At 36.4% G+C, this 21,596-nt stretch overlaps 1 protein-coding gene and 1 long non-coding RNA gene across 2 annotated transcripts; one reads left to right on the top strand and one right to left on the bottom strand.

Moving 5' to 3' along the window:
• Nucleotides 1-2,098: 2,098 nt before the first annotated feature.
• LOC111454171 (cell division cycle and apoptosis regulator protein 1-like) lies at nucleotides 2,099-15,225 on the bottom strand. Its single transcript, XM_023095525.1, has 22 exons — nucleotides 15,112-15,225; nucleotides 14,824-14,933; nucleotides 14,092-14,292; nucleotides 10,654-10,947; nucleotides 10,423-10,523; nucleotides 9,465-10,196; nucleotides 9,321-9,366; nucleotides 8,219-8,311; nucleotides 8,077-8,132; nucleotides 7,410-7,527; nucleotides 6,407-6,618; nucleotides 6,265-6,328; nucleotides 5,975-6,148; nucleotides 5,322-5,352; nucleotides 4,159-5,228; nucleotides 3,983-4,057; nucleotides 3,766-3,840; nucleotides 3,335-3,679; nucleotides 2,777-3,046; nucleotides 2,654-2,695; nucleotides 2,506-2,568; nucleotides 2,099-2,415 (listed from the first exon to the last, which is right to left on the bottom strand). The coding sequence occupies exons 2-22, from the start codon at nucleotides 14,899-14,901 to the stop codon at nucleotides 2,326-2,328; spliced, it is 4,230 nt and encodes a 1,409-aa protein (XP_022951293.1). The 5' UTR covers nucleotides 14,902-14,933; nucleotides 15,112-15,225; the 3' UTR covers nucleotides 2,099-2,325.
• A 1,989-nt stretch (nucleotides 15,226-17,214) lies between these two features.
• Nucleotides 17,215-19,507, top strand: LOC111454491. Its single transcript, XR_002712431.1, has 3 exons — nucleotides 17,215-18,269; nucleotides 18,366-18,456; nucleotides 19,256-19,507. It is a non-coding gene; the product is annotated as an uncharacterized LOC111454491 (long non-coding RNA).
• The last annotated feature ends 2,089 nt before the right edge of the window (nucleotides 19,508-21,596 follow it).

Genomic DNA, 21,596 nt, shown 5'->3' with positions numbered 1-21,596 from the left:
GTGTGAAATTCAATCAAGAACAACACACTAGAAACTCAGAAAACTTACCTCTCATTCCTCCTCATTTACTGATGGGTTTAAACGATTCAAATGTCCAGACTTGATATCTTCAACATCCTAAGTAGTTGTTTTAAAGGAAATTCAGCTAAATTTGGACTCTATCTCAATGGGTTGGAGCAGTTTCTACTTTCTTCTTCTTTTCCCCTTAAAACCCCAACTTTTCTTTCTTTTTTTTTCTTTTCTTTAGTTATTTCTTTTTCTCCTCCCTCCAAATTAAAATTAAGGTTATAACATACTCCTTATTAGGAAAATGGGTCAAAATGACCATTTTGCTCCTTGATTGGAATTTTTATAAACATTTTTCTCGCATCTAAGGCTTTTGAACTCTTAAGTCTTACAAAATCTAAACTACGTTAAAAGAATATAAGATTATAGCAGCAACAACATTATATTTGTCGGCAGTGGACTAATGAGGTCGAGTTTGATCATGGGTACTAAAATGGTTTCTTCCTATTCGTTCTTATTCACTATGTCGACCAAAACCCCTTAAGAAAAGTCCTCGTAAAGGTTCATAACTCCAAGAACTGTACATTCTAAGATAGTTGCCTCGAATGCTTAAGTCTCGAGGAACTCCCAATTATATAATGTCACTTGCTTGAGAATACCGGATTGTTAGGTTCTATTGTTAGGTTCTGTAATGCGCAGGAAAATTCTCATACATAACTTCCTTCTTTACAAGAAAACCAACCAATCTTGTCATATGTTACAAGAAAAGTAAATGAGTTGTTCTCTTTAAGTAATGATTTCGAGACTTGAACAATGAGACCCCACCCTCTCATTGTCCCGAGAGGGGCTTGTTCTACTAAAGAGAATTCTCTCGGTGTCCCGCTTTGAAGATTGCGCCGACCTTGTTTACGTTCTTTTAGAAAGCACGAGTAAAAATGTTTCAAACAAAGGCAATAATGAGGAGCTCATGGCTGGTGAGGACAAGGGAGAGAAGCGAGGAACAACCACGCAAAGAACAGAGTGTCTATGAGGTATATTCGCTTCTAGCCCATACAAATAAGTATCTATACAAATTCATGTTGGGGAAATTTTGGAACTATGCCTTTTTACATCCCTATTTTTTAAATATGATTATACATTTGATTTAGTTCCTAAGTACTTTTTACTAATAAATAAATAATGCGACAAGTGTTATTTATTATGGTATGAAATATTTATCTTTTTCCTCTTAAGATTTTACCATGACTGCAATTTTAGAGAGACACGAAAGCGAAAGTCTATGACACGAAAGCGAAAGTCTATGAGATCGTTTCTAATAACCAACACTGAAAACCGTCTTTTGTATTTATTATTGCCTTCATTACTGCTCCTCCGATAGATATTGATGGTATTTGTGAACCTATTTCTAGATCTCTACTTTACTGGTGCCATTATCCCTATTGTTTCTAGATCTCGGCCATTATCTCTATTATCCCTACTTCTGCAGCTATCAAGTTGCTAAAATTACATTTTAAGCCTTTCAACATGAATTTCTATCCAACTATCCAACGTCTAATATGGTTATTCGACATATAATACCATACAAATAAACAGAAGCTTCCATCTTAAAATGAACATAAAAATAAATAAAAATAAATAAAAAACTAAGATTGCAACTAATTTTGAAAGCTGAAGTGAACATAAATAGTTTTAAACTTTCGTTTTTGTTTTTAGAATTTAACTCAAATTTAACAATTTAAAAAAAAAAAAAAAAAAAAAAAAAAAAAAAAAAAAAAAAAAAAAAAAAAAAAAAAAAAAAAAAAAACAAAATACTTCATGTTCATTAAATGAACCTAAAAAGTAGGCTGAAAGTTTTCTGTTGAGAATATATATTTTATTTAACTATTGAGAATATATATCTTATGATATATGCCAATCGAAAAAGTCCAATCAAGAAAATATTAATAAATATATTACTGTCAGAAGGGATATTTCCAGAAATTCAAAGCAAGAAATCAAGAAATTTGTTGTCAATATGTTTTAGATACATAATAACATTTTTCTTGTAGTATATAGAAGTACATTAAAGTATTGTATATATTCCCTCACAAAGTATAAAAAGAGTAATAATTGAACAAATTTATGGTAAGCTGCAATTATTTTTGTATTACAATCTTCTAGTAATGCCTAAAATTCTGAGGTATGAACATGGAAACATTCAAAACTGCCCAGTTCTTCAAACAATCAGTCGGGCAAAAAACTAACAAAGAAACGTAAAAAAAAAAAAGAAAAAAAAGAAAAAAAAAAAAAGGGTGAGTCAGAGGTCCATACACTACAATTTCAAAGGTCAGACATTCGTACAAGTTTGCCATACAGGATCCGATCATCCCTTCCAGTGTTCGACTCCAACAATGCACTGTGAACGAGTTCCTGATAGGAGAGAGGTCAAAACCATTCATCAATATCTGTATATATATTCACAATTTTATGTTACAACCAACCAACCAACCAACTACCCACCTTTACATCCCTGTGAGAAAGGAACTTCCCCATGCTGTGGATCATCATTCTCATATCTTCAACCTGATAGGTTACCACAAAACTGCTGTGAGTTCTTAATTCCCTCGCTGGGAATCAGTTAATATCAAAGAAGATTTAGATTTTTTACCCGAATATAGCCAACTAAGTTTCGATCGAAGAACCGAAAAGCCTGTTTCAGATTAACCAAAATTAGCAACGTAAATTAATTTGAATTCATAAGAATTTAGGTTGTATGGTTCGTAAAACTTACCTGCAGTAGCTCCTTGTCTACCACTGCCTCCTTGGGAGGTGAAGCCTCTTTCTTTTTCATCTCGTTGTCTGTCCCTTTTTCAACAGACTCCGTCGTTTTCTTGCTGAGGCTCTCCAGTTCGGACCCTTTGGGATCGTCAGGTTGATTTGGTGCAACATTTTCAGGCTCTTTATTTGATGCTGTCTTCCCCTCTTCGTTCAATTCAGTCTCTTCATTGGCTCCCGTTGTAGCATTCTCTTCATTGTTTTCAACCATAGCATCCACGTCGTTCTGTTATCACAAGGAAAACATAACACAGTTTCAAAATATTATCTTGTGGAATAGAAATTTATAAAAATTAATATAACACGTAACAAAAGTTAATGAAGTTCAAAGCACACTGAGGCAGTAGCTCACTAAACTTATGCATGATGCAATAACATTAACCGAGCCGAAGCACACAATACATTAGAAATCTAAAATATAGAATACGAAGAAAAAAAAAAAAAAAAAAACTTAATATTATAAAGCATAGGTCAAGGAAAAGATATTGGGGTGGAGAACAGAGAGAAGAGATGCCTCATTAGATGAATTGTGTTGAGAACTCGCGTCCTCCAGTTCCTCGCATTCTTCAGGATCTTCTTCAGGGTCTTCTTCAGGATCTTCTTCAGGATCTTCTTCAGGCTCGTAATCTGTTTCAGTTTCCATCTTCATCTCATCAACATGACCAGCTGAGTTGTTCCCCTCCACTGCAGGTGTTACGGCATCCACTTGAGATGCACCTGATGTTTCCGGATCGAGAGATTTAGGAACGTCAATAGTCTTTGACCGTTTTGGTGATGATTTTTTTTTGTCTTCCTTGTGTAATTCCTCCCGCGGCCGCTTTCGTTGATTTCTCTTTGCCACAAACTTGACACGCAATTTCTATGCCAAAATAAAAGATAAAATAAGTATATAAACCTTTAAGATCATCAGAACAATAATTTAACTGCCTCAAAGGTTCATGCAACCTGGAGGAAAGTTAAAATTCGGCTTCCCATCTGATACTGAAGCATTTCATTCAGTGATTCAGCAAATAGTGAAAGCTGTGAAGGAAAAAGAAAAAAGCAATGTAAGTAGCAAAAAACCAGTAAATACTGCTTTGAATCAGTAAGCAGAAAGCTCTAATACAGAAAGAACTTTAGGAACAGAAGGTAATGAAAATCTTCATTGCAGCAAGGAAGGTACCTCAAATGTCGATTCTTCAATGTCTTTGTCTGTATACTCCAAGAGTGAGTCAAGAGAAAGCGACAATGACCGAAACTGTATTGCATAATAAAAACAAGATATACAATTAAGATATATTATTAAAGGATGCACTATCAAACTACTCATGCAAATGGATCTGGCTAAAATCAACCTACTTTGGAATCCTTGCTCCCTTTAGTTCGTAGAATCAACCCAGGATGTCGAGGAGGTTCTTCGGACTTTCTCTTTTCTTTTACTTCTTTGTTTGGTTTGCTTTTAGACGCATCTTTACTCATTTTCTCCTTCTCCTCTTTTGATTGTTCACCATCTCTAGATTTTTCTCTCTTTCCATTACTACTATCCTTCTCACCAGCTTTTTGTTTGTCAATCGAAATGGTTGTAGGACTGAATTCCTTGCCAGCTTCATTTTCATTCATCATTTCCTCTTTCTCAGTCTTCTTCAAATTTACAGAATCATGCAGTTTCAATGTAGTAGGAGAAGATGTCGACTTTGATTTAGGAATATTTTTTTCTTGTTTATCATCTGTAGTGGGATTCTCCACATTGAGTGTTTCATCTGCTGTAACCTTCTTCTCATGCCCATCACCTTTTCTCGAAGCTTCCTCGCTAGAAACCACTGCAGGAACCTTTTTTTTAGGTACCCTCTTAATTACTTTCTTTTTCACAGTTGTTTTCACAACAGTATCTTGGGTAGCTGTTGCATTGACATCTGAATTGTCCTTAGACTTATCCACAGAGCAATCCATTTCATTCTCTTCTTTTGGAAGTACATCTTTATTTTTTTCATTCTGATCACTTTTTGCCACACGTCTAATTACTTTTTTCCTTGCAAATGTCTTAACACCAGCAGAATCATTTGAAGGTGGATCCGGAGGAATGTCAGAATTCTTCTCTCCATCAACCTTTTCATCCAGTTTGTCATTTTTCTTGTTGGCTGCATCACCAACCGCTTTGGCCTTTTGTTTAACTATCTTCTTGACAATCTTCTTTTTTCCAGATTTCACAGTGCCACTTTTCTGAGTACCACCATCAACTTCTTCTTGATCTGGTTTCTCAACATTCTGAGCTTCCTTGCCTCTTTCATCCTCATCCTTGCTTTCAAGTTTTGTGCTACTTCCATTACCCCTTCCCTCAGACGTATTCCCTTTGTCATCTTTGTCACTCTTTTCCTTTTTTTCAGACTTGCTGACACTTTTAGTATCTTTTGTTGATTCTGTTTCTTTGACTGAGAGTATAAAGAGCAAGGGGATGTTAACAATTTAGTAGTAAAATATAAAGTCAATAGTGTATTTCAAGTAGATGGTGCAACAGAAATTACCTTCCATGCCTTCCTTTGTCTCCTTGGATATCTGAGAAATTAACATAATCTTAGTGCAGAAATATATAGGAGAAATCTAAGAGCGATGCAGTATGAACTTGAGAGAACATTATGCAGAATAAATAACTTTTATTTGAAAAGGCACACAATACCAAAAATACCAAATATATAAAGGAATTTTTGGACAACACGGCTCAAAAGGAATTAAAGAATCTTCAATGACAAGGATGGTAAATTGTGCATACAAATTTCAGTAAATTATATATAAATACAGGAGATTCATAACATTGATGTGTGCTTGGCAATCTCTTCACCCTATCAAAAGTTCATCTCAATTATGTCATAACAGCTGGAATATCACCCTCATCTTTTGAAATTTCGTTCAGTACACTGCATCCTTATATTAGACACATAGAAATTTGGAACATAAACATCAAGTGAATCAAAAGTCCACCAATTATCTTAACTTCACCTCAACCACCCCATACGCCAGTATATGATCCAGTCAAAGTTGCATTGCACACACAAGGAAGCATTTAAAAATGTGTTTTTCATTAACAGGTACCAGCCACAATTTCTTCAAATAGAAATCAGAAAAATAATAATGTCTTAATGTTGATGAAAACTCTACTTAGAACAATAAAAGCACAAACCTCCTTTTTCAGTGCAATCTGGCGCTCTCTCTCAACAACAGCCTTTTTATGCGCAAGCCATTGTTCCTTCCACACATTTAATGAAGGGAGACAATCAGATAAATCTGGAACAAATAATACAGAGACTTCTTTATGGCTCAATACCCCATCCTTTCCATATCTATCATAGTGTATCTGATGAGACAAATACCCTCAAGTGTCAGCTCTTTAAATAATTAAAAAATAAACCAAGTTAGATACGCAATATACAGGTAACAGACAGTCAAGCTTAACAGTATTTAAAAATGAACCTCTAAGAAACGATTCCAGTGGTGGCAGTTTTGCAAGTCTAGTTGTGTAACATCCTTCGCATACCTGGATAAAATACGTTCACAAATAAGACAAAGCAAAGCTCTTTCTTGCATACAAACACAAGTAGCACATAACACGAACCTAAGGGCTGTTTGAACTAAAGCACCATCATCAACTGAAGGATCACCACCATCAGATGATTGCCATGGACCACCAATTGCCATGAAACTCCGGCCTTTCTTAAGAATTGCAAACCTAAGGATATTGCAAAAGTGGGCTACACGGTCGTCTGAACTTCTCTCAGATGACAACTCCTCAAGAGCATTTTTACTGATACCACTCATCAAAATAATCTGAACCAGGAGACAAGATAAATACATGAGCAGCAGGGTACTGAATTTGTTTTCTTGATTTTTGGTTCAAAATGAAAGAGATGAAAAATAAAATGATGCATCGCTATGCGATAAAAATATGTACAGATTGACAAGAGTTTATTTTCCTCCAACTATAAAGTAGTTGATGTACAATGACCAATCATTTTTTGTGAATTTTACGCATGTATCTACAATGATCTGTTAGCCTCCACTTCAACATCCTCATTCTGCATCCATAATTTAGGTGACAAACAACTAAGTAGTCAAATCTTCAATTATCTAAGCAGGGTTATCAAAATCCAGACCATAAAACACCATTCCTCCTCCATCCAGTATAACAGAACAGCAGCAAGCATATCTCTCATGAAAACATTCCTACCCTTAGGATATCTTCATTATACATATTTCAGGGATATAAATTTGCATTCTATCAATAGTAATAGTAAGAACCCCAAAAATTTCAAGGAGACAATTCAGGAAGAATCAGATCGTTCAAAAGGCATTAATTGACCGGCAGATTGAACTTCCTGAAAAACACTCTGAAAATAAGAGCACAACGAAGTTTGCAGATGCACACGAAAAGGAAGGGTTTTTTTTTTTTTTTTTTAAACGAGAAAACATGCTTTCATTGAAAACAAATAAGAGAATACAAAAAGGGCACACAGAAAACCAGCTCAAAGAACCAAAACACCCATAAGAGCAGAAAGGAATATTTTATGAAAAACAGAGTGATTGAAGTAAACATCAGATGCATGTTGCAAGCAACCTACCTTCACATTCCATACTATATTCACATGATCTGATTTCTCAAGTTCTCCAGCCTTAAGCTCATTGGAAAGCTCTTTTGAGCCAAATACGATCCCTTCATCAATAAAGTCATGCTCAAAACTGTAGCAACAAGAAGTATTAGATGGCCATTTTTCTTTACCGATACACTTTTAGAGCAACAACCAATTTGAAAACACACAATCATAAGATCCACAATTAATAAGCATGCCTCGAGGAAACAGACGCTCAAGATACAGATTGTTTCTTATCAAAAGAAGTTTAGGTTATTATGTAGCAATGGAAAATACAGAATGGTTGAATTTCTGCTTTTATCATACAACCTCTTCCTCAATGAACTGAAAAAAACTTTGCCTATGGTTTTTTTTTTTTTTCATAAAACCCATATGCTGCATAGAAGTGGCAGAACACACATTAAGAGTAAAATAAAACCAAAGCTCATCTTTGACGCAGAACAAGCATGAACACAAATACACCCAAAATGGGCAGAAATAAACTGTTCAACCCAAATGGCAATATAATATAATCTCGAACCCTCAACTGTGACAATGAAAAGAGAGGGAAACAAAAAATGTAAATAAACTCTTTTACAATGCACCTCCAAAGAAGCTACAAGAGAAGTTTCAAATACATGAGAGAAAGATGAATTACCTGACAGGAGTATGGATGGAAAGGTCAAGTTTCTCCTTTGGCCAATTCACAATAACCTAGAATAATTGAAAACATCAAGTCCTCTACCATCATCAATCAATTGATAAAATCTTCTAGAACGCATATAACATGATGTATGCACCTTTGTAAACTCTGGGGATACAAAGAGTCGAGGATATCGCTTTTCCAATGACAAATAATCCCGTTGTATGTCAACTAAACTGTGCGGGCACACCTGCAAGTGAGGACAATCGATACCCACAAAGGGAGGAAGGCATCAAATCAGAAAATCATTGGTTGCAACACACACACACACACACACAAAAAAGAAAAAGAAAAAAAAAAATCTTTCACGACATTGTCACAACCCTAACCTATTCTTACTCAACTATTATACATACAAGAAATATTAACGATGATCTGTTGTCAAATTAAAGAAAATATATTCCATATCTTTTTTAGATAAGAGTATAACTTAGATAAAAATCAACTCCCAACTATAATCTAGGAGCTCAGAAGATTGGCCACGCTGCTCCCAGAAACAATGCATGATTATATCACAATTGCAAAACGAACTATATGTTATAAGCAGCTTGTTCCAGAATTATGGGAAATCGAGAAAGGCAATGAGCGAACAGAATCTAAGTGGAACAAATGAAGAACATGAAATCACTTCATGGAAATATCACAATTGTGAGAAAAAAAAGTACCAGAGCAATTTGTTCCAGAAGAGTGGGAAAGACAAGGCAATGAACAAATGGAATCCCGGTGGAGCAAATGGAGGACTGAACAATAAAGTGAATGCAAGAGGAACTTTTGGAACATGAAGAAACTCATATTAGGTGTAAGGATATAGAGAAGGAAGGAGAAGAAACTAGGCCTTATGACTAAAAAAACCTCGTTCTTGCCAAGGAAGGTAATGAATAAATGGAATCCACGTTGAACCAACGAATAACAAAGAAGAAAACCAATGAGGAAAAAGCAAACTCTGGGAGGTGAAGATACTCTGAATCAGATGCAACGATATAAAAAAGGGAGAGAAGAACCAGGGTATAGATAATTTCAGGATTCAACACTAATTCCAGAGCCAAGAAGCAATGGAGAGAATAAGATAGAAAAAATCTGGAGCAAGCGATTTAATTCCTATAAAATCCAGTCCCTAAACTAGAACAAAAAGGAGCCAGATATTTAATGGGATGTATCTCGTCAAAATCATTGAATGACTGAGCTCCAGATCTTTTTACCTTGCAGACATATTCTCTCCTTTTTTCTTTAACGGGTGAGTGATGCCTTCAGCATTAAAGAACACCGAGTTAGTTATAACGGACCAACAAAAGATTCTGCATGCGGAACTACAGGAGGGTCAAAAAAAAAACATCAAGATCCACCTATGCAAGGCTTCATAATGTGGAGAATCTCGGTGTAACGATCTTCCCTCCTTTGCCAAAGAGGAACCACGCCTGTCTTTAGAAAGTCTTGGTGGAGTGCTTATACGCCTAGCTTCGAGCCCACGTTTGAATTCTCTGTCTCTTTCTTTCTGTCTCTCCAAGATGCGCTCTCTTTCCCGTTCTCTTTCCCGCTCTCTTTCTCGTTCTCTCTCTCTTTCTCGTTCACGTTCTCGCCGTTCTCGTTCCCGTTCTCTTTCTCGTTCTCGTTCTCGCTCGCGTTCTTTTTCTCGTGCCTTCTCCCTTTCTTTTTCTTTCTCTCTCATGCGAAAACGGTCCCTCCGACGCTCCTCCTCTCTAAGCTCAAATTCCCGAAGATAACCAGCTCTATCATCTTTGTGTTCATCAATCCTTGGATGGCTACTATGAGTCAACATACTACCTGAATAATCTGACTCGAGAGAAGTTCCATGAAGCCCTTTCCCTGCAGCATAGTCTCTACCTGGTGGCAAGCTCACTCCATAACCTGGATTTGATGAACTTTGGGAGTAGATAAGTTCATCCACATTTCTCCGTGGAGCAGCCCCTAAAATTGACGTCGAATGTTGACCACTATAAGAAGAATTGAGCACCGACACGTTGCGAGGATCAGCATCTACTCTTACTCCGTAAGAGAGAAACTCTTGAGTGGAATGAAGACTAGCAGCAGCTTTTGCTGAAAGATAATCATTTTGTCTGCCAGAAATGTCCCGCTACTTAGCGTCATTAGAAACAGACAATCATTTTATTCGTTCTATAGACTAATACCAATAAAAGCAGAAAGAAAAACCTGAAGACAATAGTTGTTATATGGTTTGACCACTGGAAAAGTCAGATAATCACAAACTTCCAGATTTCCGTAGAAAAACAAACCAACCTTGACTTAATGCAACATACAAATATCCTGACCAAAATACTATACCTTGAGCTCCCATCAAGGGCATCTGATTGCAGAGATTGAGATTTTAGTAACTGCTCTTGACGAAGCAGGGACATCTGATCAACACGGTCATACGAGTCGGCCTGTTGGAACACAATAGAGGGATTACCATCAAGAGAACACACATAAACAGAACTGCAAATCTCATTATTTTCTAAAAAGGAATACTACTAGAAGAAAAAAAGACCAAAAATATTCCTACAGAAACCATACATGACGTTGATGCCCAAAACCAACAGATTCAGAAAATCGTCCAGCTGCATCAGTTTTCAAATCCCTCCCTAAATAAGCACTCTGATGCTCACTATATTGCCGCCTTTCCAGAGTAGGATATTCAGTGACCTTTTCAGTGAACAACTGACCAGTTCTATGACCATAGCCATGGTTTGAAGATGATATATAGTCACTTGACAGATACTTGGGGGAATCAGGAATGGCTGAGGCATAGCTTCCCCGACCTTCCAGAGCAGATGGAATACCATTCCCTTTGGCACTCAGTGGAGGGCCCTATATTTAGCAAAATAGGACAACAATTTAGTATAACTGTTGGATAATAATGAAATCTCAAATATTCATTTACCATAACTTTCAACTGACAAGACGTAAGGATGGACCACAAGGCCGCATTCCAACTAATTTTTGGTCTGAATACAGAACTGGTGATATTAGTGGAAGTGGGAGATAAAGTTAAGATGACAAGGAACACTCTAATGGAAAATGTAATTTGTAATTACAATTTTCAAACATAATTATAAATGTAAAGAAAACACTATTTCACAACTCATAGATGCAACAAATTAACTACCCGAAAAAAAAAAGTTTAATGACCTAAAAGCTCATGTTAAAATGTTCCATTTACAGTGTTATAACCAAATCATCCAAAAAGGGTAATGCATTAAACCGATATTCACGCTTCTAGTAAGAGATACACAACCCAAATAAGCCAGTTTGCCACGCCTTCAGTGACACAGAAATCAAGTCAAGCTCATGAAGTAACACAAAAACAAAAGCAAACTACAATAATGAAACAAGTGATATATGGATATAATTAGCAATCTTTCTAATTGTTTTTCCCAAATTTTTACTTAATGATTTCAATATTTTTTGTATTCTTTGTCTATTTCCCTAATCTTTGGGACATTGTTTTTAACCTTGATATTAAAAGTTGATGTGGTCTTACATGACAACATGTTAAAGCATCTTACAAAAATCTTTATTAGGAAATTAAACCTGTTCTTGCATTAACCCAGATAGTGCTCTCGTGCAATTGTCTTCTTGGGGTGTGGGGGGTTTCCTCTACCCTACCACAAGGTTGTTTTCCTTTTTAGTATTCTATTATTGTATATGCGGTCCTTTATCGATAATTTATTCCTTTTGTAACTAATTCATATTCTAGTGCTTTTAAATTTTAATAAAAAAAGGACAGAAAAAACTATATACATACGGCTTGTCTTGTATGTATCTTTTGGTCTCTCTGGATTATGAACGTAAGGGTGTAACTTTCTACTTTCCACTAATAAATGAAAAGCCAATTTCATGTTTTCAAAGAAATGGAAAGTAATTTGACCTCTATGTGGAAGCCAAGATCCTTGGTGACCAGATTGTTCAAATAAACAAGGAAGTTGTTGAAACAATTGGGCCCAATGTTTACATGATCAAGCTACCAAAAATTCTCAACATATCAAGTACATTTAGTGTTCCAAATTCGAATAAATGTAAACCACAGACAGATTGGCCGGGTGGTCATTGGAGCTAGGAAAAATAACTGAGCTTTAAAAGGAATGAGATTAAACTATGATGGTCACTTACCTAGTCGTAATATCCTAAGTTTCAAACAATCAAATATTGTAGGATCCGTTGTCCTTGAGACTAGCAAGGAATACTCTTGATACTTAATTTGAGGACAAATTTGTTTCAAAAAAGGGTAAATTAATGGATTTTCAATGAGTATTTTGAATTCAGAATATCATAATCATATTTCATTTTACTGTTCATATTCATATATTGTCGGAATGCTTCTTTACATCAATTTAATGAGTTAGATTTTTTGTTAGGATTCCAACTCAAATATTTAAGGTCTATTTGATATACAATCTGAATTTGTTTTATGTTTTCAGATTATTGTTGGCATACTTTTTTCCATCAATTTAATGAGAGATTCTTTTGCTAGGAATCCAAGTGAAATATTTAGGGTCTATCTGGTAAACAATCTGAATTTTGTTTTATGTTGTCAGATTCATTGAATCCAATAAATTCAGCCAACATGTGTTTGGAAGATTTGTTTCTAAAAATTGTTTTTGAATTTTGCGATCGAAAGTGGTGGAAATTATGGAAACAACATTTTTATGTTTCGGTCTATCCAGACTTAATTTGAAAATTTTAAAATGCAAAATTACATTTAAAAAGATATTTAAAAAAAAACTTGGATAACTATAGTATTTCATGCAATAAAACCATTTAATTTTTGTTAAATTAAAAGATGTATATTATGATATATTATAAATTATGAGATGTAGTAAAATAATAATTATACAAAATCTATAACATACAACTTGTTCATAAATAAATTAATAATAGTTTAGATTCAACATAACATATATATCATTTATTATAAGAAACAAGATTGCATTAAAACAAAAGATGGAACAACTAGGGGGGTCAGGGTAGAGAGAACCCCCTCCCAACAAAAAGATACTTCTACAAGAAAGTTTTCCAACGGTTGACGAAGTAAGGTTGTAATTATAAAAGAACTTCATGTAACTAAAAGCCCATCAAGCAGCGGTAAGCTGTACATTTTTGTAAAAATAATAAATAATACATAAATTTAAAAATAAAAAAAATAAAAAGACAACTTATCTTCAAAGGTTCAACCTACTATTTAGTTAGTAACTAATAAGAAATTTAGATTAGATCCTTAATGGGGAAGATTGTTTTGAACTCATCAAGAACAAAGTTTCTCGTTAGGAAACCTCATCTAAAGTGTTTGTTGGTTATTCTCTTATTGATATTTTAATAATTGGGGGGCTTTTTCTGTTTATAGGGGCGATCTTTAGTTTTCCCTTTTCTCGTTGATCTCCAGCCTACACTATTGAAGTCTTTGAATTTTTGTACTACTTTTATCTTTTCATTGATTAATGAGTTTTGTTTCTTGTTTTGAAAAAAAATGCAAATGAATGTAGAATGCATATTTGATGAGTTGCAACCATATTCTTGGTAGTCGCCTATTTTTACCCTATGCTATGATTGTGGAGGTTGCCACATTATTAAGTTAGTCAAAAACTATCTTTTAACTAAGGTAATCATGAGATAATCAAATCTTTTACCGGATACCAATTTGCAACCAGCCTTTATAAAAAAGGTAAGGCTATTTGAAATCAAATCGATTAAATCTTAATATACTACTCTATAAGTTTCACAAGAAAGAAAAACTGGAAAAGCGTGCAAGCTCACGGAAATTGGCATTAAATCTCCACCATAACATGAACAGAACGTTCGAACAAATACCACGATGATTGTCAACCCTTTCACAATAGGAAACCCACTCCCCCATATCCTAATGAATTTAGGCTAAGAAACTCTGGCACAAAAGATGTGATGCAAAATAACATAATAGTCCAAAGGAAAGTACAATTAAATGGGCGAAAACCTAACCTGTGGTTTGCCACTCAATGCACCTGAGCTATACACAGAACCATACTGTCCTCCATAATGAGTGGTGCTCGATGAATGTGGCCTGTATGCAGCAGTATCAGCTTCCTGTGATGCTCCCAACATTGAGGAGTGCCTAGATGCCATGGAGTGTTGTTGAGAGTCGGGTCCCCCAACAGAATTCCCCGGGTAGACACTTCCCAACTACAAAAGCACCAGAAAGCGATCATAGTAAGAGAACAAGGGTAAAAGTAGTCACTAAATTTTATGAACCCACAAAAAGGAGGAATAATCATTTCCCTAATTTTATACTGCCTTACTCATAAAGATCCCTTGAAACAGCCATAAAACTATTGATTGTTGAAATAAAAGGAACAAAAAAACCCAAACGATATTCATCAATACTAGATTTTTAAAGAAGTAAATAGAATATCAAAATAATGAGTAAGGTTTTCAGCGCAAGAGAGAATTAGATATACCATATATCATACGTCTTGAATAAAATTCTAACGACGACGACTGGATACCAAAACAAATGCGAAGAGCGTATCACAACATCAAAAATCGACGAATGGTTTAGGTTCGAAAGGCACGCAGAAATTGAATATAAAATGGACCGCGTATCAAAACATAAAAAAAAAAAAATCGATAATTGTATGCCAAATAAAATGACAAGACAATGATTCAAGGTTCGAAAGACATGCAGAAATCGAATAAAAAAAATGGAGAGCATACATTTTGGCCATATCCAGTCTGCGCAGCATATGATGAGGACTGCTGTCCGTAGTTACCACTGCCTCTAGACGAGTACATATTCTGTCACGTTTAGCGATTACAGAAGAACCCTGCGCAAAAAACCCCCATGCAACTATAAACTAGAAATTCTCGTAGAAGCAAGGATTAAGCCATCATCATCGACCACAATTAACAGGTCCATGCACATGATATGAAAAATTGAAAAGTGGCATCCACATTACGAAACGAAGAAGAAGAAGAAGAGATTGAAGATGAATTGTTGCTTACCCGAGAGATTCGAAAATCGAACCCCACAAATTGAAGCCCGTCGATAAGGTTCGAAGGTTGAATAAGAAACCCTAGTACCAATCTGATTGACTGGGAAGATTAGAAGTTCGTGAACTCATACACATGTCTTATTCATTTTACGATTATAAACTAAAATAAATAAATCAATAAATTAGATTTTTTTTTTTTTTTCCACGAAAACATAAATAAATAAGTTTGGTAACTTTTTAGGGTAATTATGACCTTTGTGAAGGTTAAATTAGTAAAAATATCCCAACTTCCTATATTCTCTCGAACAAAAATCTATACTTTTAAAATTTTCATTAATATTCTTAAAACTTTTAAAATAGTTAAAAAAATTTGGATTTTTATTAGATATAGAATTTTTGGTAAGTCATATTTAATTTATATAATAAAGTTTTAATTGAAATAATAAAAATTAAAAAAAAAACTATAGATTAAATTATATAAAAATGTTTTTTTTTTCTTATGCAATTAGGTTATTTCAAAAATATATAAAATACATCTAATACATTTGTCCCCCCAATGTTCAAAAGAAATGCGAAAGGGCAAAAATGTAATTTTTAAATTATTGATATAGAAAAAATGTCCAAATTCTCTCTCTCGGGTTCTCTTCTTCTCCAAATATCACAGTCGTGCTTGTATAGGGCGTACTTCCCATGGTCGCATGCATGTAGCATTTCAGGCCTCCTTTACTTGCTTTCATGTTGTATTACTTTCTTCTTTCAGTTTATATTGTATGATCGTTCAACGAATTCATGTCTACTCCTGCAATTGATTTCACGATGTTTACTTTCAACTTATTTTCAATGATTTTTCTCGCCCATGTTTTCTAAAATATTTTCTTTCAAATTGTGGCTCGAGGCTCGATCATACATTAGAATTGTCCACGAAGTCTGATTTTTATATAGCTAACTTGTTCGCTAGGTTAGAACAAATGTTGCAAGATTGCTAGTCCACTGCCAAGAAAGTGTGATTGTGACAAGTGGTATGAAAGGTTTGTTAGCTTTTTGACCCATCGAGACCGAAACAATGTCAATGATAAAGTCGACACCTAAATCACAAGCCGATTGACTTACCTTGATGGAAGAAGAAATGATGTTCTTGAAAGAGATGCCTGACACGGTACGTTTCATAGAAATCGACTAGTGAAACTAGATAGAAAAATCAGAAGTATAGGTGCTATCAATGCTCGACTAGATGGGTTGTCGATCAAAAAATTGATATTTAGGGTCATTCCCTAGAATAAAAAGTTACCTGAATTAGTAGCTCAAAATGTGAAGGTAGCCCCAATAACTCTGTTGCACACATTGAGGATCATGTTGAAGAGCTAGACGATTTGCAGAAGACCATGGTGAAGTTGTTCAACAAATTGGCTGAAGACTTCATAACAACAATTGATACCATCAAGGGAGAGATGATCGACATAAACACTCGAGTGAGTTTGACCATGAGGGTCGTAGAAAATCACACTCCAGGGAACCGAGATGCCTTTAAAGAGAACCGAGATGCCAAAAAATTCAAAAACTTTATATTTGATGTAGAACAATATGTCAAAACCATAGGAACTTTTTTTTAGGTCCTAAAAGTTATACTCGCCACAATGCATCTTGTGGACGATGCAAAATTCTGGTGATGTTCGAAGGTGAATGATAATCAAAGTGGGTCGTGCACCATCAACTCATGGAAAACCTCAAGAAATGGTCGAAGACTTAATTCTTTCCCAAAAATGTCAAATTCATAGCAAGATGAAAACTGTGGGAACTGAGACACACCGGAAGAATAAAGGACTATGTCAAGCAACTCTTTGAGTTGATTCCGGATATTTGGGACATGATGGAGAAATATAAAGCATTATGTTTTGTCGAGGAATTGCAACCATGGACCGAGAATAGACCTTTTAAGTCTATAGGTCAAAGGAACAAAGGCTCGAGCATACGAAGGGGAAGGGGGGAAGGGAAGGGGCTGAGAGACCAAACCATGGGAATGGATAGGCCACCTCAAAATACGTATATTGACTCGTATAAAGGACCTTACCCTCCACATAAACCAACAGCCAATGCTCATACAATGTCTCTTTGTAAAGGCCGCCACAAAATCCCTCAATGCCCTCGTCAAGCTGCACTTAGTGCCCTTCAAGTTGTACTATAAGGGGGGCAACTGTAACGGATTAGAAGAAAAAAAAAAAAAAATGGTTGTCGATAGGACCGAAAATCGGAGTTTTCGTTCGCACACGACCCACAAAGAGTGCCCGACGCCGGGGTCATCACAGAAACCAAACCCGACCTTCAGCCACCTCCAAGACATCTATAGAGAAGAAAAATAGTGAGAAAACGAGAAAGACGGTAAGAAAATCCGACGAAGCTCCGGCAAATTCAAACCCTACGAAATCGACGTTGAAACCTCCGATTTACGCAACGAAAATAATCCCAGAGACTTTTACACACACCAGGGGTAGATTTAGACGATTCCTACACGTTGACCGTCGGGTAAAGGAGACAGAACGTTGGATTTCCGAACCCTCTCAGATCCGGGAATGTTAGGCCTTTATGAACCAAACAAATACAAAAAACGAAATTAGGGGGAGAAGGAGACTCGGAAACGGAGGAAAAATTAGGGAAAAAGGACGTCGGAACGATGTTACCGAGGAGAGAGAGAGAGATCGCCGGAAAATTTTGTGTAACCGGGCGAAGAAGACGAAGTTCGACCCGAGGGCCGGACTCCCGCGACCCGAACAGAGTCCAACCCACTTCAGTCCAAACCTCGACCGACGACACCCCAGCGGCCCAGTCGCCTCAGCCCAAACCAGAAAGCCCAATTATGGCCTAACCCATCAGCCGCGACCCGAGACCCGCAAGCCCAATCCAATACCCGACGCTCACAGCCCAGCCCACCTGCAGACGTTTCCTCTCAGTTCAGACCCGATCCATCACTCCCGATCAACCCAGACCTGCGACTGCAACCGAAAACCCGTGCCTCGACCTCTAGTTGTGCCACTTGGCACGTCTACAGCGTGACACCCCTCAGCTCCGGCGGTGGCTTCTCGACTCCGGCGGCTTATTCGGCTCGAAAAACCTGTTTTCAACCTGTTTGTCATCGTTCCGACCCTCCCGGACTTAGTTTCGACCCCGTTTAAGGTAAAATAGATCATTTTGAGGTCGTATTTCACAAATTCAAGTTGGAAATTAATTATGTTTATGAAATACTAACGAAGGTGTTGAATGATCCAATAGGAACCAACCACCAACGGAAGCATAGGACGTATACGAGGAGCTAGAAGCTTACGTTTATATTTTAGGGAGTACTTCGGCTAAGGCCTACCAAGTAAGTAGCTCACCCGTCGTAGGTTACGCATTGTTTGTTGTATGTTGGCACGTGCCCGTGGATTCGCACGTGTCATTAAATTGTGTGCTAGACTATTATGCTTAAGTACGTAATCTTGTGAACGTGAATGTATGCTGTTTAGTATGATGTGATATATAGTGCTTATGACGTTTAGGATGTTCCTAAATGATTATGGCATGATTGTACGAAATATTTGTATGTATACAATATGTTATGAATGACATGATATCACGATAAATGAAATGAAATGTAACATTATTAGGATTATGTATGATACATAGACTGAAAAATGAGAAATGACATGGTAAGCATGAAAGATGATAGTGGGATTATATTCATTAATGATAAAAGTAGAAATATTGGGGACCTCATCCATTATGTGTGTTCATGCATTTGGAGGATACCCCTGTTCCATCACGAGGGTTCGGACACGTACATCCAATGACAAGACAACAATCGTTATGTTTTGCATAGCGCTGCCGTGACAGTTACTAGTTCTAACGGGTGTCCGACCTAAGGAGCTCCCAGAGTATGCTCGCCCGACAAGGAAAGTGGCCCAGCGCTGTGCGAAATGGCTGGTGAGCCCATACTCGCACGTATGGGCGGTGTGTAAAGTATATGGTACACGTCCAAATTACCCGTTAGAACAGCACCGTAGGAAGACAGATTGAAAGATAGGTCCCATCATCTCATTACATGTGATTGTTGCATAACCCCGATAGGGTCACTTACTAGGTATTCTAGAAATACTCAAGCCTCGTGCTACTATATTTTTCAGATAAAGGCAAGGCTCCCATGTGAGATCGACGGCGGCATCGCACACCCCGAGACCGTGGCACATGCATAGGATAGTTATTTTCCATTTCGTAGTATAGGTTAGTATAGGTTGAATTTTGTTTGCATTCAAAGTATAAGTTAGTTTAGGTTGAATTCCCGTTTGCATCATTAGTATAGGTTAGAATAGGTTGAATTGTAATCGCATAATAAATCATTGAGTAGTATAAGACAATTGTTTCAATGTTGTTCTTTTTTTTTTCTTTCCCTTGTATTCGTTTTTCACAAGGTAACAAAAGGCCAGCGTAAGTCGCATTTATGATAAGAGCCCATTTAATGTAAATTCCACATTTCAAGGTACAGTAATACCTTAGATTAAATAGGTAAAATTTAAGGTTCTTACAGCAACGACCCTAAAATCGAACTACTAGGAGATAAGAAGAAGATCCCGACACTACAAGAATGAGTTGATGTTTGTTAATGTTATAATCTATTCTCAGTTGAGTAAGAGTATCCTAGTAGATTCCGGTGCAACTCACAACTTCATCTCTAAACATGAAGTTCACCAATGAGAACAAAAGATAGAAAATGACTTCTATGAAAGCGGTTAATTTAGAGGCCTTACATGTCGTTGGATCTCTAAGAGAATCTCCCTAGAATTAGGGGCTTGGTAATGAAAAATGGATATGGTTATAGTGCGCATGGACGACTTTGACGTGGTACTGGGAATGGATTTCCTCCTTGCACAAAAGTCACCCTAATGTCATTGGCGAAATATATCATGATCATTGATTGCAATCCTACTGTAATTCGAGCAAGAATCAAACAACTTGACAATATAAGAATGATCTCAACATTACAATTGAAGAGAGGGCTCACCCGAGAAGAGCCCACATTTATGGCTATGTGGAAGGTGAAAGAAGTAACCACCGTTGAACCTGCCCTAAATAAAGTCGGAGATGTCTTGTATAATTATGCTAACATCATGCCAAAAAAAGCTTCCAAAGACATTACCCCTTCGTAAGGACATCGACCACGAGATTGAACTTCTACTAGGGTAAAACCTCTAGCAAAGAATGCATATCGGGTGGTTCTCCCAAAGCTAATCAAACTGAGAAAACAGCGAGATGAGCGGTTGGCTGCAAGGTTCTTTGTCCCAAAAAGACACCTTGTGGGGCCAGTCTTATTCCAAAAAAACATACTTCTCAGTTAATAATCATGGACAATCTTCCTAATTAAATTCACAGCCACAAAATTTGGTCCACAATTTGGCAACTACTACTAATTCTACTGTAGTTGCTCTATAAGTCAGTAACTTACTCTACTAAGTCTACTAACAATTCACCTAATAGTTAGTAACTTGTTCCACTAGTTCAGGTATATTAGCCCACTTTGCCCGTAAAGGCACAATCAAATCTCATCGAGTTCTACTCTCCAGGCACTACCCTATTGGAACCCATCTAAGTCAAATCTTAGGTGTATGTGTAACCCTCCCACCAATTGAGCTCTATTAAGGTTAGCTAGCTACCCCTTAGTTTCTACGAGGCACCAACAAGGAAGGAGAAGCGACTCCAATCTCTAGACAACCTTGTGTGTCCCTTCGTCGATCAAGATGAGTCTATAAGTCTGATCAAGACGAGTCTATAAGTCTGAACACAAGGCGTAATAAAGATATGATTATAAATCTCTTTTCATGCTTAGGTTTTCTTTTACACAGTGTGATATCTAGTTCCTTCGAAATTTGGTGTTTCAACGATTAACTCATTCCATCATACTCTACTACCAAACAACGAATAGGCGCCACACCTAAATTCTACTTTAAATAAGGGGCCCAGTTCATAAGTTCCTCATACATGAATCATCTCGTTCAGTTCTACTGAACAAGATTGATCTAGAGAACATGACGTACCGTTCAAACATATCTAGTGCTATTCATAACTCCAAAGTTTGTTTTTATGCATCATCAACACAATCTATCATTCAATGTCTCGTAAAGAGTAAATTCTTAGACATGCAAATCTCCAGAGAAAAAAAACATATTTTCTAAGTTTCTAAGCTTTTTGATTTATGTATATTTGGTAAACTTTTAACAGTATGTCTAATATATTTTTGAATTTTGTGTTTAATACATGTTCGATCCCGACAAAAATAAAAGAAAAATTTCGTAGATAGAAATTAAAATAGAAGGGGAGACGGGGTCGGGGACGGAGATGGGGACCGGGATTAGTACCTTGTCTCAGCCCATGGATATCTCTAGATGCACATATACGAAAAATAATATTTTAGAAAAATAATGGAATAAAATAGGTAAATAAGAGAGGTGAAAACGACAGCGTTTGATACGT

The sequence above is a fragment of the Cucurbita moschata genome, unplaced genomic scaffold, assembly GCF_002738365.1.
Source record: "Cucurbita moschata cultivar Rifu unplaced genomic scaffold, Cmos_1.0 Cmo_Scf00016, whole genome shotgun sequence".
Taxonomy (NCBI): domain Eukaryota; kingdom Viridiplantae; phylum Streptophyta; class Magnoliopsida; order Cucurbitales; family Cucurbitaceae; genus Cucurbita; species Cucurbita moschata.
Note: the sequence above shows the minus strand (reverse complement) of the source record. Positions and strands in the feature narration are given on the sequence as shown.

Excerpts from the sequence above, each read along its gene's own strand:
- LOC111454171 (XM_023095525.1), bottom strand. The coding sequence starts at position 14,901 with ATGTACTCGTCTAGAGGCAGTGGTAACTACGGACAGCAGTCCTCATCA. Across the intron at positions 8,312-9,320 it reads GGAGAGAATATGTCTGCAAG|GTGTGCCCGCACAGTTTAGT; the intron begins GTAAAAAGATCT and ends CCTCACTTGCAG. Across the intron at positions 3,047-3,334 it reads AACACAATTCATCTAATGAG|AACGACGTGGATGCTATGGT; the intron begins GCATCTCTTCTC and ends TTGTGATAACAG.